The 19,552-nt window shown below is 32.5% G+C and overlaps 2 protein-coding genes across 2 annotated transcripts in view; both read right to left on the bottom strand.

Moving 5' to 3' along the window:
* Positions 1 to 19,552, bottom strand: part of Sema2a (Semaphorin 2a) — a 303,390-nt gene that overhangs the window by 196,772 nt on the left and 87,066 nt on the right. The window lies entirely within an intron of this gene.
* LOC106121683 (glucose 1-dehydrogenase 3) lies at positions 17,630 to 18,588 on the bottom strand. Its single transcript, XM_013317431.1, has one exon. The coding sequence runs from the start codon at positions 18,550 to 18,552 to the stop codon at positions 17,758 to 17,760; it is 795 nt and encodes a 264-aa protein (XP_013172885.1). The 5' UTR covers positions 18,553 to 18,588; the 3' UTR covers positions 17,630 to 17,757.

The following is a 19,552-nucleotide window of genomic DNA, read 5'->3' as shown; positions in this document are numbered from 1 at the left end:
AAACAATCCCATCGCTTGAATAGTTTCAGAATTGAAAGCAATAAACGCTTTGCGCCATTCGTATGGGATGTGCTTTTAGTGGGTCTTGCCTATTGCAATGGTCAGCCGCTTTTATACGGCTGCTTTTATCTCGCTTTGGACAGGAGACACGCGACCCAGATTCCTTTTTGAAAATCCCTCAACTCTTTGAGGAATGTAATGACTTTCGGCAGCGCCACATTTATTATTTAACTAGCTGTCGCCCGCGTCTCCATTCGCTTGGAATTATAAAAAACAAAACTAGTAACTTTCTTACAGACTTTGTTCTTTTATATGTCAAATTTCATCGAGAGCCGTTCAGCTGTTTTAGAGATATCTTCAAAAAACATCCATCCATCCATCGAAACTTTTGCATTTAAAATATCAGTTAGATGTTGTGTTTTGTTTTTACTCGATTGACCCGTGTAACAACACCTTAACTTATAAAATATTAAAAAAATGCATTTGGTTTTTGTGTGACTTAAGATATATTATAAAAAATTGCAGACAAATGAATAATTTATTAATTTCTGAGAATATGTTTAAAAATGAATATACATTACCATAAATTGTCTGCTTTTCAAGTTTTACGAAGGTTACCTAAAAAATTAATAAGCATATTTTAATTGTATTTAGTATTTCGTTAACCATTAAGACAGAAGTCTTCATAGTTCTTATTGTTTACTATAATCTTTGGATTATTAAACGATATTATCACGTTAACCAACCAAGGAACATATGATTTATGCTTAAAACATAATTATAAAAGTGAAATTATAAAATAGGTCAGTATTTCAAATAAATTTTCACAGTTTGCTTTCGTTGCGGACTAAAACTTTGTTCATAATGTAGGCTTTACGGTTTTACATATAAAAATACGTTTATATTTCTTTGCAGTATGCAGCGCTCATTGCAAAACTGTACGCCATTTAAACAGGAATAAAAATGAACTTGTATTAGCGAGTTTGTTAAGAACTCCTTAAGTACATTTGTAAACAAGGCTAAGTCTGGAAACTTTAAGAATTTAAATTCATATATTTACAAACAAATTATTCTTGTAACTTTCTATTCATTTTGGACATTTTAAACTTTACAACTAGCTTCATGTTAGATTCGGTTTATATTGCTTGTAATCATACTAATATTATAAATGCAAATGTTTGGATGTATGGATAGATAGATATTTGTTGAAGGTTTCCCGAGAACGGCTCAACGGACCTCGATGATATTTGGCATACATATAGAACATTATCTGGAAGAACACATAGGCTACAAATTATATTTTTTAAGTTCGCGCGGACGGAGTCGTAGGCATCTAATATTGACCATAAAAAACAAAGAAGTTTTTGTTTATTAATTGTCATAAATAGAGATATAACCAAGACTTTGAGTCCTAACTTAGAGACAAGTTTAAAATATAGATTATTCATTTTAGTTTTTAATAAATTACGATTATTCTACTCTTGGTTATAATCTGAAGTCATTATATAGCGAATAACCAGAGAATTTTATCCCAGTTAATCCAAATAAAAATATCGAGAAATTTATAAAAGAAAAAGCAATTTTCATACAGCTATTCCGAATTCCAGGTAAATATCTTTGATCATAAAATAAAATATACGAAGTTATTATAACTGCATCTCCGTGCATCGCAAACTTTTCCCTGCAACATATATTGCTAAAGTTTTCATTTTAGTTTTAGTAACCTAGTTATTGCCGCTTTTGCTGGGAGGCGCAAAAGCATCAAATTCCCAACACAGGATTTTTAAAGGAAGTTTACAAAAGTTGTAGAACCATATTACAATAATAATATAGTTCCTTCAATATTTTTTTTAAACCTTTAAAAGAGCGACTATGAATGGTTACATTTTTGTAAATTTATAGGTAAACTAACTGACTCCTTAGACTCTATTTGCGCGGAATTGAAAAATAGATAGTAGGCGATGCTCAAAACTATTGAATATGCATATAAAATTTCACCGGTCAAACCGTTTTAAAGGAGTATGGCTAATATTGTGACACGACAATTTAATATATAAGAACAACTGTACTACAATTTGATTAAGAAGGTAATTAGTAGATAGGCCTTTGTTTTGCTTTGTTAAAACAAACAACACCGAGTCGAAGGCGCAAAACAGAGTGCAACGAGTTAGTTTTCACATTCGCAACAAAGCCCAAATTTACAACTTTTCAGTACTAAACTTTGAATTTTCAGTATTGCAACTAAATAAGTTTTTATAAAATATCAACCGTGTAATATCGAAAAATTTACATTTTAACATTAAACTTAGTCAATGTAGATACTACTTATAGAACTTTTTATTAATTAAACTTAAAAATAAAGTACGAAATAAGTTTTGTACATATTTTCTTAACAAAGACAATAGAACCTAACATACCTACTAAGCCTATTAAAAGAACCTACTAATAATTAATGAACAATTTTTTTATAAGAGAAGGGGGCAAACGAGCGGCGGGAACACCGAGGTGATCAACGACACCCATGGATATCTGCAACACCAGAGGTACTGCAGATGCGTTGTTGGCCTTTGAGTAAATGGTATGCTCGCTTCTTGAAGGTCCCTAAGTCGTATTGGTTTGGAAATACCGCCGAGGACAGACCGTTCCACTACACGGCTGTGCGAGGCAAGAGTTGTGGAATGGCAGCCAGCCAGGTAGTGTGGATGGAACCCGGCGGTCTGTCGTGTCCATTTGATTTATACTAGGTTTTTAGTTATTGAAAACTGTAAATATCCTAATTGAAGGCCATTTTATCAAATACAATGCGCGTTTCTACCTTAATTACACAATTATTATTAATTTATTATATAATAAGACTCGGGTAAATACGAGCAACAACGAAGTAATAAATACATTTTTTGAGTCTCAAGTATTTACTAATGTAAATATTTGACAGCCTTGTACTGAGTATCAACTAATAACAAGGTGAAAAAAGATGAAGAATAGACTTTTATGTCTCTTTTGTGCTAGCCCCGGGGGCAGCAGTTTGCCGTCTAGACGTACAACATCGCGCTACAACAGGCGAAAATATTTTAATTACAAGCTACCGGAACACAGACTGAGGACTTTAATGCAAATTTTGCAGCATACAAATTTTGGTACTGGCCAAAAGTAAGGTAACTAGATTAAACTATGCAAAATAACTAATCGTAGGTTTCCAAGACCAAAATCTCTGTATAAAACGTATAGTCATTGACAAAACAGAGAAAACAATAGATTTTAAACGTGAATTTCGGTCTTAAAAACCCACAATAAATAATTTAGTTATTAGCTTCACCAAAACTTACGAAACAATAAATTCTTTATGCATACATATTCGAGAATCTATAAAAATGTGATCTGCAGCTGGTATTCTGAAGGAAAAATATTTTAAAGTTGCCGCCGGCGACAATGTTTCTTCCCTGATCGTAACTAGGTTACCGGGAAATTCGAAAACTTATGCAATATGGAGAAGTTTTAGACGCGCGGGAATTCAGAGCGCTATCGCTTCATTATGTCATCATATTAACAAGATGAGACGGGAAGGAACTTCGTGTCGTCTCTATTTGGAAAATTATGATAAGGGTTTAGCGAACAAAACTATAGATTAGGAAGATATGAATAAGTAAATTATTAATCTAATTTCTAAAGAGTTGTTAATAGTTATTTCATACCACCTTTTAAAAATATATGTACTATAAATAATTTTATTTCTAGCTTTTGCCCGCCACTCTGTCCGCGCTGAATTAAAAATAAAACTTTATTAGTAGTCTATCTATTCCTTGAGACTTTATACTATATCTACGCCAAATTTGATAGAGATCCATTAAGCGGTTATGCAGACACTTTCTAACAAACTTTCGCATTTATAATAATAGTAAAATAAGATTAAAATTAAGTGTTTACTTTCGAAGCTAAATGTTTATAATAACTTACATACATTTTGTGTTAACAAATATATTTCCTATTTACAATCATATCTACTATTAAATCTTAATACTCTGTTATGATTAAACAAAGTTTTTTTTATTGCTATTGTAACTACGTTTAAAAGACAACTTATTTGGAGTAAATATTACAATCAAGTATTTATGACCATGCATTAAATATCAAAAAAACAAAAATAAACGTGTAAAAACGTGAAGTCATTAATTAAAAAAAAAAAACTGAAATGATATGAATTTAAGCCCTAACTGGGTATTTAAGACATCTGGAGCGATTCTAACAAGGTGCTTAACTTCATTCATGAATGAATGCCAAGGCTTTTGCCTTTAACTTGTTCGTTAAATACGAAAACATTCCTTCGCTGCAGGCGCGGATTCAAAATGAGTGCTATTTATGCGATCCATAGCGAGCCTTAATTACTGAGGTTGTTACAGACAACTTTACTATATACCATTCGCATACTACGGTCATATCAAACCAGTCATTATTATTGTATTGTAAATGATAATTTCCACTGAATATTATTTATTGTCAAATCAAACGAGAAAGGTGTGAGGATCACGCCAAAAGGTCTATGGTTTCTACCTACATTCTATGGGCGTGAGTTATGTTGTTGTTGTCAAATCTCTATAGGCACTTAATAAAGCCTATCTATTGCCCACAACTTCGACCGTGCGGAGTTAATAAAAAAATTGATAAGTAGGCTATACATTCTTCCAGATTATGTTCTACGTCTATGCCGAATTTCTGCGAGATCCACACTTATAGAGATACATTGTAACAAATATCCATCAATCCGTACTTCTAAACTGCATTTATAAGATTAAAATTAATATATTTGAATATAATCTCATGTTCTTTTAGCTCCTAAAGCATCTAGCAACAGTATCAAATGCAAAGGACGACACTTACCTTGGAGACTACAGTAATTTGCAGGTGACCATTGTTAGGTGACTCCTTTGTCTACGTCTGTGCTTTACGTCTGTGCTTACAGTCTAATAAAACACGAGAACTTGCTTATTGACTTTACTTTCATTAAAAACTCACTTGCCTAACTCTAGGTATATTATTTTATCATTTGTTAATGCAGTACTTCATTTACATTTTTTATAAGGATATGTTAGAATAATTTCCTTATATCAGAACAGTTTGAATTCTTTTCTACGGATATCACTTGTTAATTAAGAAATTTTTGTTATTTAATTTTATATGTGGCCGACTGTTCGCTGCCAATTTAAAATAAGAAAAAAATCTTAACTAATACCGATTATTCAATTGCATTTTTTGTCCCTATCTGATTGATGGAAGATAAGTCATAACTGAAATAAATTCTAATCGACACTATCCAAAATTAACCTAAAAAATTAATTTTGTTGATTGTTTTTTTTTATCTTAATTTGAAACAATTAAATCCGCGTAAAGCACGAAACATCCTCTAATTATATATTTGATAGGTGTGTGTCGATGTTAATGATAGCCAAATCTCAAAACTGGCTAATTAAATTCGAGACATACAGTAAACGAGGCGTTTGTAACAGATATACTTCAATTAATCCATCCAATTAGCATTGAATGAAAGGATTATATTTATTCGATTTAAGTATTACCAAATCCGCAATCGAATGAATCGTTAAATTGGTTAATATGAAACGAATTACTTTCAATGTTCAATAATTTCCGCACTTGTATCGAGTGAGAACGCCGCTTTTTGCGATCCTTTTAATTACTGTTGCCGGTTCGTTGTAAGTCTATTTGTTCTGTACGCGTATTGTTGAATAAACCTGCACAGGAACGAGCGATTCGAATAATAGTTATTGTTAACTTCATTCGTTAACAGAGTTCTTTATAACATTTTATCGTTGATGAAACAATATCTTACTAATATTATAAATGCGAATATTTAGATGGATGGATGTATGTTTAAAGGTATCTCCAGAACGGATCTCGATGAAATTTGGTATACATGTAGAACAACTAAATATTACAAATAAATACTAATTGCTACTGAGATTATTGTTTGGTCTTAATTACATAGTAACATAGAAAATTAGGTGATCATTTTAGGGTTCCGTACCTTATAGGAAAAAAGCGGATCACTTTGTTGTCCGTCTGTCAAGACCTTTTTTTTTAATTCATATCATATCACTCACGTAAAGAATATATATTTTTTTTATATCATAAGGTAGCAAACGAGCGAGCGGCCACCTGAAATCGCTGAAGTAGCGAAAGTCCACTTCCTCTTCCCATCCCTTCCTTATAAGAAAGGGGTGGGAAGAGAAAGAGGACTAAATTAGGCCTCCGGGACGCATATATCTTATTATACTTTGATGTCCTAACCTTTTGTTTCTCGGAGATTTTGATTTCAAAAATCCACGGTAAATCCCGGAAGCAGTTTATAAACTCGAAGCAACAACTGTAATTCGTATTTTAATTAAATGTATTTAATTAAGTTTATTAGAGTAAAGAAGCGTTTGAAACAGAAAAATAAAGGGAAAACGTATTTAATTTAAGTAGCATAGGGAAGGACGTTTCGCAACATTGCACCGCTCCGTGCGCCCGTGCGGTCCCCGACCGAGTGCGATGTTCCATCAATCTTGTGCAACACTGTATCGGCTTTCTATTTAAAGCCTGAGAGGAAACGAGCTTTGCCAAACTATCCCCGCAAACTATCTCTTAAAATATCTTTAAAATGTAAACCAAAAATACATTAAAAAAAAACTAACATAACAAAAAAACACAACTCGTTAATGTTTTTTACATTATGGTCCTAATATTAATTAAAAGCACGGGACATCCTCAAACTGTATCACAAATATGTACCAAATACTTTGGTACGTCTTTGTGTCGAAGCGAATAATTTAGAGCGTAAAATATCAACACTGACTCAATCTTGCTACATATAATCCTATAGTTAAATCATACCATATACTTTTATGGGGATACATTTTTTTACTATATGTTTAATTGTGAGATAAGAATCCTTTCGTATTCTTGTCTTTTATATGTATATTTCAATTACTTTCTTTGGTTTCTTATCATATTTTATAGTACCTAAGCTACATATAGTATGAAGTCTAAAATATTATGGACAAAAAAGCAAGAAAACGGTTTAATAGCTTAAGAAAAAAAGGATCCACTAACGTAAATGCTTAACATATAAAAAGCAAAGCTTTACTTGTTTATCATTTTCATTAACAAAATCTTTTTAAAAAGTAATCTATAATCGCACTATAACATACATAGCAATAAACATATAAAACCGTCATTAAGGCATGCACTCATAACTTTAAATACGACCGGAAAATGTCGAAGTCTCATGCGTGGAGTTGACATGAGAATTATTATACGTAGTCTATAAGCCTCGCTAATAATGAAAACAAACCGCGCTCTGGTCTCTCAATCTACTACTCAATCAAGTGGATTGAAATGTTAGACGGTTAAGAGGGTATACGTCCCGTAACGAATGTATTGTTCCCTTAGTGCTAAAATAAAAAGTATGCCAGCAATAGCTCCTCTGAACCGCGGGATGAACGAGCAATGCAGTTCTAATAGCGATGCCTTTTTCTCTTGCTGCTATCCGTACGTGAGCGCTTTTACAAGAAAAATTCGAGCGATGCGAAATGAATCACATATATTTTGTGTTCGTTTTTAATTTACGTACTTCTCTCGCGACAATGTGTTTCAATTTGCATTGTTGGAATATTCCAATGTTCAGTTTTGATTGTGATTACTTTTTTGGTTTTTAATTGAACTTGTGGATACGCAAAATACAATTAAATCGTACTAAATAATCTATATTACGTAATATATTTTAGTGATGAACATTTTGAAGGAAGGCTTTCGTTAATTTCTTTCAATTAAAATAAAATTACTGCAACGTTTCACAAAATAATTGCACAAGTTTACGTAAGGTAAAGTACGGAACAAAATAATTAAAATCGATGTACGGGACAGTTCATATTTCATTGTATTTACGGATCATCAGGACATAAAAAATATCGAACATCCATATTATGAAAATTGAAATTTCATCTTTTAAAATTACTCACATTTAGTACTTTTTAGTTAAAATAAATAATAAATAAAAAAAATAACAGTATATGAAATTCAATAGTTTTTTAAATGAACACTCTAATAAACATATAGATGATATTGACTATAGAAATATCCATTTTGTTGGAAAGCTTAAATCCGATTGTCGGACGATGCGGCTGTGGATCCAATCAAGGTTTTTATTAACTCTCATTATTATTGATTGGTCGCGCCTGCATGTTTGAGGCGACCAACGTGTACAATTCTCATATTTTTATCATTCTTTCTCTACACTAGTTGTTACTTCATATTGCAACAATTATTATGTAGTAAAAATTGTGTTTTAAAGCAAGTTAATCCTATCTTAATCTTAAGTACCTTTATGTATGTGAAATCAGAAATAAGTAATAGAAAGTAGAGGGAAGAAACAGAGTCATATGAAGTTTTGTCCACACTTCGCAGAAATAACATCATACTTCATACTAATATTGTAAATGCGAATGTTTAGATGTATGTTTATTTGTATGTATCTCCAGAACGACTAAACTGATTTAGCTAAAATTTGGCATAGATTAAGAACAAAATCTGGAACTAATATGTTTTCTTTTTAATTATTCGTCGACGGAGTCGCCGGCGGTAGCTAGTTATTAATAAAAATTGAAAGAGCAAAAACTGGAATGTAAATCAGCGGTTCATTCGTCGCAGCGACACTATTAAATGTTACATTACCAATGGGACATGTTCCCAGCACAAAATTCATTCTATAAATTCTGGTGTTGCTCTATTTCCACGCTAACTTAATTCCAAATAGTAATGTATGTACTGAATGTTAATATGTTCAGTGATTGGAAACAATAGTGGCGAAATGTGCGTTCATTCACTCATGGAAACGAATCTCATCGGGCCAGATAACAGAGTTAGAGCGTGCGGTGTGTCACAAACAAATTTCACGCGCGCCCTCTGTTGGTAACGTGACAACGGCCATCAACATGCATAATCATTTTCGAATCCGTACTACTACGTGCTAGAAGATAGAAATGATTAAATCTATATCCTATTCTAATTTCTCTTTATAAATATTATGACAAACTTATATAAAAACGGATAAACACTCACCTAAATTCATCTGGAGGCGGCACCGACTAGTTTCGAGCCCATCGGGGACCCTTCATCAGGGTGAGTGGGAATGGTATTATTTCACTGACGCTGTCCGACGCTCACTAATACCAGTCCCACTCGCCCTGATGAAGGGCCCCGATGGGCTCGAAACTAGTCGGTGCCGCCACTGGACGAATATACGTGAGTGTTTAGCCGTTTTTATATCAGTTTATTATAATATCTGACGAAAGTTTGAATAAATATTATGACGATGAACATTCAAATCTAATTTTGTATAGATTTACCATCTAAGTTCGTTAGGTTAGGTAAGGTTTAGAAAACGTAATAAATGAGTTAAGAACATAATAAATATTGTACAAAATAATATACAATTTAGTAATACAATTAAGGAAATATAAAATAACACCAAATACATGAGGACTCTTATAATTATTACTAAGCAGCTATCATTAATAATTAAAGTTAATCACCTCTAGCAATCCAGTCCATTCAACTAATTAGTCGTCCCCGAAAAAAATGAGGATAATTGGGAAGAGCGATTGCTTGGATTTACTTCCTCAAAAGACTTCTCTCTGATAAATTAACCACCATTGTTAATTTGATACGGCTTTTTAAACACGCTTCTTTATTTTTTTTATTCTTACGACAATAGATGACTTACTTAATGATTGATCTACGATTATATAGAATAAACAAAATTCAACTCCAAAAGTCAGTACCTATGTTATAAAAGGCAAGAAAAGTAATAATTAAATTATGGATAAATAGCTTTTGCTAACGACCCTGCTGCGCGAAATTTAAAAAAATTCTCAGTAAGTAGCGTACGTCTTCTTCCAGAATAAACTTATGTGCGGAATCCGTTGAGCCATTTTGGAGATACTTTCTTACAAACATGCAAAAACTTTCTTATTGATAAAATTAAGTAGGAAGTAAGATTTAACGATCATTTGGGAATCTAGATATATATTCCTTTTCCTTATTAGGAAAGGATGGGAATTGGAAGTGGATTTTCCGGATTAGAGGATGCCTAAGAAGGGAGAATATTATTTTTCTGTTTATCTCATCCTCCGTCGATTAAAGGTATGCAACGCATCTGTACTTGCGTTTGTCTATGAGCAACGGTCACTTCTCTATTACAGCGATTTCAGATGGCCGCTCGCTCCTTTTCCACCTTATGATAGAAAAAAGATAAATTAAATTGTTTGATAAGTAGATAATATTTTATTATTTACATTAGCGCTTTACTAATCTATTTTGACAATATCAGAACGGTATCAGCTGAGATGTTTCCGTGCATTACTATTGATTTAAGCACATTATCTATATAGGAGTATAACGGAATTAGACATTACACGTATCGTCTTCAACTATTGTGCAAATACAATCCAAGTTTACACTTCAAACATCGACTAATTATTCAATTGTGGCCCTGTGGACGTCGGGCTCGGATAGATAACAATGCTTGGTTAACACTCCATTAAACATTAATTCCTATGGGTATTTATATAATATGTTGTTTATCGAGAAATATGTTAGTTTAAGATTACGTAGTTTATTTGTAAATTAACTTTAGATTACATTATAGTATGTACATTATTAAATATCATTGTATATAATATTTAATTAGTAATTGAGTTGCAATAAGTAAATTTTGTGTCAAAAAATAATATTAATATCGTAACATATTAAACTAGGTGTCGCACTTGACTACGTCCGTGCGACACCTGGTTTATTATTTAAATAAAAAAAACATAATTAGTAGCCTATGTGTTCTTCCAGACTATGTTCTATATGTATGTATGCCTTATTACATCGTGATCCGTTTAATCGTTCTGGAGATACCTTTAAACATCCATCCATCCAAACATTCACATTTATAATTTCTAATAATCTATTACGAGCTACATAAACATAAAAGCCCAGTCCATAAGTTAAGTGAGCGAAACTTAAGTGAGCGTCTAACCAAATAAGTCTCCCTGGAGCTCACTTATTTTTCTTAAGACTGCAGTCTTTGGACATAAGAGAAAATGAAAATTAATGGTGGTCGTGAGTATTTTTTCGTGTCGGTTTGAGTAGAGACCATTACTTCCGTTTTTGGCACGGCACCTTCATTTATAATGTAAGTCACTATGTTGATATGTCTGCCCAAATGATGTAGATAGAAAAATCATTGGCTATTAAGATACGGACTAAGCAAAGAGCAGTGCTTTTTAAATAAATTCAGACACAGTTCGTAGGATGAAGTAAAAATTATTTTCTATGAACTACCACTACACAATTACAAAAAAGCGAGCACACAAGCATGTGTAGTACCAATTGCGCACTCTTGACAGGTCCTCTCATTGAAAGTCAAAAAAAGAAACAGTCAAAACTGCTTTCGCAGATAAAATACGCGATGCATTATACTATTAATTAATTATTGCTTTCTTCCTTGCATACCAATTATTCAAATTTTCTTTATAGAGACAAAAGTAATCGAGCGAAAATATATTCCTCCGTTTTTTTTTTATGTTTCAATCGATTTTTATACGAAATTCTTTTAGAAATAATAACAAAGTGTACGCACCACTTAGTACAGATTATTAGGATACTTTGAATAAATAAATGATAAAAATAACGGAGACCGTAAAATATGTGGAAGATAGTCAAACAGTTATCAAAACGTTAAGATATAGTTTTTTTTTTTAATCTATCTTGGTAGTCTATTCCGATTATTTACTTTGATAAACGTAACACGATGTCAGCGTAACAAAGAGAAAGACAGTAAAGTTAGGTCGTGAGCAAAAAATCGTTTTGTCTGCTCATTCATTATGTTCGCTCGACAGATTTGCGAGGACCGTTCCATCAATCCAATTACTTTGAATTAAGAAAAATCACGAGAACTTTATAATATGATGAACCTCACACCAATAAATCAATGATAACTTATAATGTTGCCATCATTTATTCTATTTAAATAAAAATATACCTTTAAAATGACAAAATAAATGCAGAGATTTACGAATTATTAACAACTTCAATGATAATAAGCCTCTAATTGATTCTCAGACTTAATACATTTCTCAAGAATCTCTTCTCTACCATATTATTTGTATATTACGAGTCCTTGACTAATACAATCTTACTACCCACTAGTGTTGTTAATGCGAATGGTTGAATGGATGGATGGACGAATCTCGCTGAAATTTGGCAAAGATGTAGCACATAGTCTGGAACAACAAATAGACTCCTAATTAAGTAATTTTTTTAAACCCGCGTGGACGGAGTGGCGGCCAACATCTATACATAAACACTTATGTCTGCTTAGTATTTACATCACATTGTAATAATAAAACTACCAAATACTACTAAATATTAAGACACTGGTAGCACTCATAAACATATGTTGATTGTTTTTAATCATAGTTTACATTTCCTTTCTTGATTAGGTTCTATCCAGCCAGTGATGAAACACAAACTGTGTGACAAGGAATCGAAATTTCGGACATTGTTTGTAGATATCGAGCCGCCTTGTACTGTACTAATGGAGTTTTAGATGGCATACACCTGGTAACACTGGGAAAGTACCGACTCTGTCATTTAGTTAGGTAATATCCTTTGTCGCTTGCCTCACTAATTGCTTATTCATATTCATCGTTTTCCGTTGCTTGCAGCGTTTTTAATTAAGCCACATTGATAGCTTTTTATAAAATTCAACGTTCAATAAAATAGTTGTGGAATAGTTATTTCCTAAAATAAATTTATAATTGAATTATTGTGGTTTTGATTTTAATATATTTTTAGTCTACATTTTTTTGCACTACGCATTTTACGGTTTGTTAATCATAGTTGTGTTTTCTATGATACTACATCATATTTTTTTTTTACGTCAGGAGTTTCTAAGACAGTTGGACTTTTTTAAATTTATATTAGCCATCGCCGTCCGCACGGAATTAAAAAAAAAATTAGGAACTTATATGTTCTTCCAGACTATGTTCTACATCTATGCCAATTCAGCGACATTCATGCAGCCGTTCTGGAAATACCTTCAACCAGACATCCATCTAAACATTGGCTTTTATAATATTAGTAAGATGAGCGTTCCTACTCTGATGTAAGGCTGCCTATGGATATCATAAGGCGAAAGATCCTTTTTTTTTAATAAATTATATGGTCTGGATTAAAATGATTTATTGCACATAATATATCTTTGGTATTCCTGATAAACACTTCTTGTTAAGTAATATATTCAGATGTCTTTGAATCTGCATACGAGAATTGATAGAGCGTACATTGCTATTTCCTGTACAATTTAATATTATAACGACCTTGTGGTGATAAAGTTAGAGTTCAAATTGGTTATAAAGGAGCACGTAGCGCGTGGTACGGTTATTATGCAAATCGGATGGTTCGGAAGTGTCGCAACGTTACCTAGTTGCCATTACTTCGAAGACGAGTTACGTTAAATTAAATATATGCATTAACATGACTAATATTACTAATCTTAGTAAAATCGTACCTCACAATATTATAAATGCGAAACTTTGGATGTTTGGATGGATATTTGTTAGGAGGTTTCTCCGTAACTGTTCAACTATATCGAAGAATGGCATAGATTAGAAGATAGTCTGGGAGAACACATAGGCTACTAATTAAGTTTTTATTGCTATTGCTAGTGCAGATATCAGTACACTATTATTCCGCGATTTGACGGAGGATAAACCATACTAGTGGAGGAGGGCATAGGAAGGAAAATATTATCTTTGTGTGCGTCGCCACTTCCGTCAATTCAAGGTAGGCAAGTCTATGGGGAGAGGTCGCTCCGCTATTTCTGCGACTTTAAGTGGCCGCTACATCGTTTGCAACCTAAATGTGAAAAAAAACAATAATGTGTTCGACGTTGACGATACTGTTGTATGGTTGGAAAAAAATGTTGCACTTTTCTAAACATAATGAAATGTTACATATAATTTTACAAGTATCGAGTAATGTCAGTATTACAAAAAGAATATACATATAGCCACATGCTCAGTAACATAAAATGGAATTTCTAAGTTAATGAAGGTTTCTTTAGTAAATTTTACATTAGAATCATATTAATACTGGTAAATCCCTTTATGATATGTAGCTCAAAAGGAATTAGTTAAGGCGAGGTCTATTTTACCATAATGATAGATTACATTCCGCATTCACTTTGAACTCCACAGGCGGCCCCGCCCGCAAAAAATGCTAGACTGATAGTGAAAACGAAAGGAGCCGATAGGCAAATACCCGCCCCGAATCATGACCTAATATCGGGCAATTTATCACCGACAGACCTTTGTGCCCACGCCATCAATCTTAAGCTTCCTCCTCACTCAACACTCCAACTAATTATTGCCGATCGCGTCATGACAGTTTGCTTGAGGATTTCAACACTTTTTTCTACAACGACCCTTCTTGCGGCGGTCTAATATGAGAATGTCGATCTTCTATTACTACACATACAATACTAGTTGTCGCACGCGGCTCCATCCGCAGGGAATTAAAAACTAAAGAAAAAAAGTGAAACAAGATTTCAGGGAGCTCCTTTTAGCGGTTTTGGAGATATCTACAAACAAAAATCCATCCATAAATCTAAACCTTCGTATTTATATTATTAGTAAGGTAACGGATTTTGATTTAAGTTCTTATGAAATAAATTGTATCGATAAATATCTACAATTTTGTCCAATTGTAAGCAAATTAGATAGTACTTATCGACTTATACCATTGTTTAATTTTGTACATTTATTTTGTCAGTAAATTGCAGTATAAAATAGGTTTTAGTAATTACCTATCAGACAGGGACGTATTATAAAAACTAAGATGAATTTATTTTTCTCTATTTGCTCGGTACTTATATTAACTTTTGTTCTTCGCAACGTCGGACATACTTGAAATGAAGTGGTCAGTAGCTCCCATAACTTTTCTCGTAAGCGCCTTCTTAAAACCTCCAGTTCTTTTATTTTTTCCAACGAACAGCTAAATACTCAGACGCGGTAAGAGGCTTTTTGTTTATATTCACAAAAACCCTTTCTTTGTACGCTGAATGTTCAATGACGTGCTTAATATTTTATTCATATCACATTAGCAATCGATTTTATCTGTATTTTACATTGGAGAAGAGGGTTTTCGCGAAATAAACGAAAATACTGTTCAAATACGTTTCTACAAAGTAAAACACGCTAATAATATGCTAAAAAAACATGGCATAGGCAGAAGACATAATAAAATATATTAGAGTAGCGGTCGCAGACTTCGTCATTGCAGATGTTAAAAAAGTGGGCTACAATATTCCCAAATTACCTTCCACTTCAAGTCCTGTCAAAAATAGTCCACCTGTTCCGGAGATTACCCGGAACAAACTCAGAGTTGCTGACTGACAAAACTTTTTAAATTTTACGTTTCGTTATCAGCAATGCAAATATGTTATGTGTACGAAATATATATATTTAATATAACATACAGACACTCTAATATTATTAAATGTATTTAAATTACAAGTAAAATATTTTACAAAAAATATTTTTCGCGTGATTATAAATTTACTTTATGTGTATATACAAGTGGTACAGAATGCTTTGACGTGATTAAAATGATATAGAAAAAGGCGCCATATTTTAATATGCTTTAATTAAAATAATTACTTAACGACACGTTGCGTATATATGCAAATATAATCACCGTAATGAGTGAGTCCTTAATATGATAAAATAGCATATTGTAGCGTGTATGTATGTGGTTGGGTAAATAAGTTTCACAGCCACAAGAGCCGTGTTAATGTTATTATGTATAATAATATTTTTCAGTGGGGGTCTTTGCTACCGGCGCGTGCACGAATGCCTCTGAAGATGGGACCATTTGCTTTATTACATTTACATCAAACGCCCGTTAAACCGGCCGCCTGAACAAAATGTTGCATGACATTTCGCATGTATACCTAAATTACATACTTTATCATATTTTATGCTACATTCTCCTAATTATTTAAACACTGTATTTCGGCTAATGGGTGATTTTTTATGAAATTATTCACGTCATTTCGTAAATAGGTTTTTCTATTTTACCAGATATGTAAATGCAAAAGTTTGGATGTTTGTTAAAATGTATTACCAGAACGGTTTAGCAGATCTCGTTGAATTTTGACATCAATGTAAAAAATAGTGTGTAAGAGCACATAGCTTACTATTTTTTTTTCATTTAGCAAGGATGCAGTCCTGTGCGCCAGCCAGTTGCTTCCTAAATGAGCAGCAATATTGTAAAATTACGTATCTAATAAATATCCTGAAAATGAAATATTTTGTTACATTTACATATCTAAGATTGTCTGTTTCGTTTTGGGATAAGGGCAGATTGATAATGCTGATGACAATGATCTAAGATTGTTTAACGGACAATCTTAGATCTTCTATACATAGTTTTATATGAAACCTTTAGTTACCAAAAACAGGTGATATATCAAATCACATTCCAAAAAAAATTAATTATTTCAATCAAGAAAATCCTTTGAATATCATTTTTTCAAGTGATGTTAACTAAGTGCAGACAAACAACTGATGCATTTCAAACACAAAATGTTTCAAGTTCTAGTTAAACGCTACAAATTGTATTCAAATAGTGTATTTAGTTTGAACATAAACATGAGTTGAACGTAAACAGGGCTGTTTGATTCTAGTGCTCTTCAATACAAAGTATATTCCGAAGAAACAAAATTGTTCAAAGGTATACATACATAAATACATATCAACAAATTGTTATGCGTTTATTCATCTTACTAATATAAATGCGAATGTTTAAATGAATGGATGAATGATTATTTAAAGGTATCTCCAGAACAGCTCAACGGATCTCGCTGAAATTTGGCATAGATGTAGAACATAAGAAGAACACTACTTACTAAGTTTTTTTTTAATTCCGCGCGAACGTAGTCACAGGCGACAGCTAGTGATTAAAAGAATATATTTCAAATGGTATAAATTTACTTTACCATAATAACAGACAATTTTCTAGTATAGTCAAGAAGAAACAGAAGTTCCTTATGACTCAATCTAATATTTTCTTGTACATACAAATTAAATTATTTTCAACGACTTAAAAAAAATTACTTACCGGTATTATTTGTAACCATTGCAACTAAACTATAAGCTTATGTAAGTTTTTTTTCTGTAAACGATATAAAAGCTAACATTACATGCTCAGAAATAAGTAAATAAATAATAGCCAGGAAACAACCTTTGCCTTCCCATACGGTGTCACAGTCAGCACTTACTAAAGCAAATAAAAATTGAAAAATCTGCAGACCTCAAATCCCCCGAGGGTGCGCGCTCTCACGTACCACACGACACACATGCCGCTTAAACAATGGATATTATTTCAATATAACATATAAATATAAAAGTAATATAAAAATATTAAAATAAAAAAACATTTCTGCAACTTTGCCTTTTTATCATGTCAGGCGTTTTGTCTTTGTCTCCATCATTCGTACAAAAATTACATTATTCGATATAAAAAACGTTTTAGAAATAATGGTATAATCAATTCATTTCTTTTATATTTTCGTAAGTTATATGATTCGTGTATACATTGTCACCTTTATTAACCAAAATATTCGATAGCAAGAGGTTATCAAATATTATGTAATTACATTAACGTTTCACCACTGTCAATAACATATGTTGAACCCGTTATGCATGACGCGCGATCACTAGCTAAAAATATTATAAGATCAGCGACATCTTCACTTTTAACCATTTTAAGAAGTGGAACACTCTGTTCGCGAACTTTAAATATTTCATCAATTTGGTCTTTACTATAACCACAAGCGGCCATGAAATTAGTCTTTGTAGCGCCAGGATTGACCGAATTCACACGAACACCATCTTTTCCAAGTTCCAAAGCAAGACATCTCGTGAACTGATCTAATGCTGCCTTGGACATGCAATACGGTAAGAATTCTACATTCTTAATTGGTTTCAATGCCGCTATACTGGAAACATTGATAATATTTCCTTTAGATTGTACAAGATATGGTGTTGCAAGGCTAGTCAATAAATATGCAGGACGTACATTTGTTGAAATAGCACGGTCTAATAGCTCTATTCCATCTCTTATACTGCCACTTATTCCAACACCTGCGTTGTTAATTAAAACATCTATCCTTCCAAATTGTTCTATAGTCGTTGATATTACTCTCTTTACATCTTCATCGTTAGTTAGTTCAGCTTTGATTATTAATGGTTTTATTCCTTTGGCGTCTTCACATTTGCTTGCATTATAATTCAAGGCTTCTTCGTTTCTTCCCACGAGTACAACTTTTGCTGATTGTTTCGCAAACTCGATAGCGGTGGCTGCTCCGATGCCGGAACTAGCACCGGTTATAATAACTACTTTGTTATTGAAGTCCATCGCACTTGAATTCTCAATGTGAACTGACATAAAACAGGTCCGCTAGAGCGAGTCCGATATCATGTTTTTACGAGCATCAACACTCGAATCACGTATTTATAATACTTATCTAGCATCAACAATTAACACATTTATATGTGAACTAGCTGTTGCCCGCGACTCTGTCCGCCCGGAATAAAAAAAACTTATAAATAGCCTATGTTTTCTTACAAACTATGTTTCGTGTTTGCCAAATTTTATCAAAATCCGTTTCAAACAAACATTTATATAAAAATTCGCATTTATAATATTAGTAAGATATAAACACGTCCTACCTATTAATCAACTGATTTATTTGAAGTTTAATAAAGCTAGATAATACAATATACACTTTGTGAAATAGAATTGGTGTTGATTATTGTTTGTATATTATACGACCCGAAGGCCTCTCGTCTGTTTCAATATTCTCGACGGTGTTGTACAGTTCTCATTTGATTACATCGTACATTGTAGTTTCTTTCGCACTCTCACATATTTGCTGCGTACAAAATAAAGACTAATGGTCGGGACTACAAGAACTATATTACGAGGGCTTATAGACTTACGTATTGACCTGTTTATGGCGACTGTTATTTTCTTTTTCTTCGCGCACATATGTTCCCGTTCATGAAGTTCTATTTAGATCGACGTGTAGGATTATTCTTTAATTTACAAGTCAGGGTATTACGTAAAGCTTTATATTAGCGGTAATATTATTTGAATTTCAAATTCATTTGTACTAAAACTACAATATAAATAAGTTTATTTAGATTATATTTTAACATTTTTGTATAATAATAGGTCGGGCTAGTATTTTTAAAGATTTTTTTTTAGATTATCTCTGAAGATTTATTTCAAACATTGATTATACTCGTATTTATGTATAATACAAAATAATTTGAATGTCCAGGCATTAAATTTTGATCAGATACAGTAATCAATAATAGATTCATATTTTATAAAGCAATTTCAATTCAATTTTATTTATCTACTAGGTATCTTGCATTACAAT

Source organism: Papilio xuthus, unplaced genomic scaffold, assembly GCF_000836235.2.
Source record: "Papilio xuthus unplaced genomic scaffold, Pxut_1.1 DF826938.1, whole genome shotgun sequence".
Taxonomy (NCBI): Eukaryota; Metazoa; Arthropoda; class Insecta; order Lepidoptera; family Papilionidae; genus Papilio; species Papilio xuthus.
The sequence above is the reverse complement of the archived record's forward strand: the minus strand, read 5'-3'. Positions and strand labels throughout refer to the sequence as shown.

Coding starts and splice junctions, on each gene's coding strand:
- LOC106121683 (XM_013317431.1), bottom strand. CDS start 18,552: ATGTCAGTTCACATTGAGAATTCAAGTGCGATGGACTTCAATAACAAA.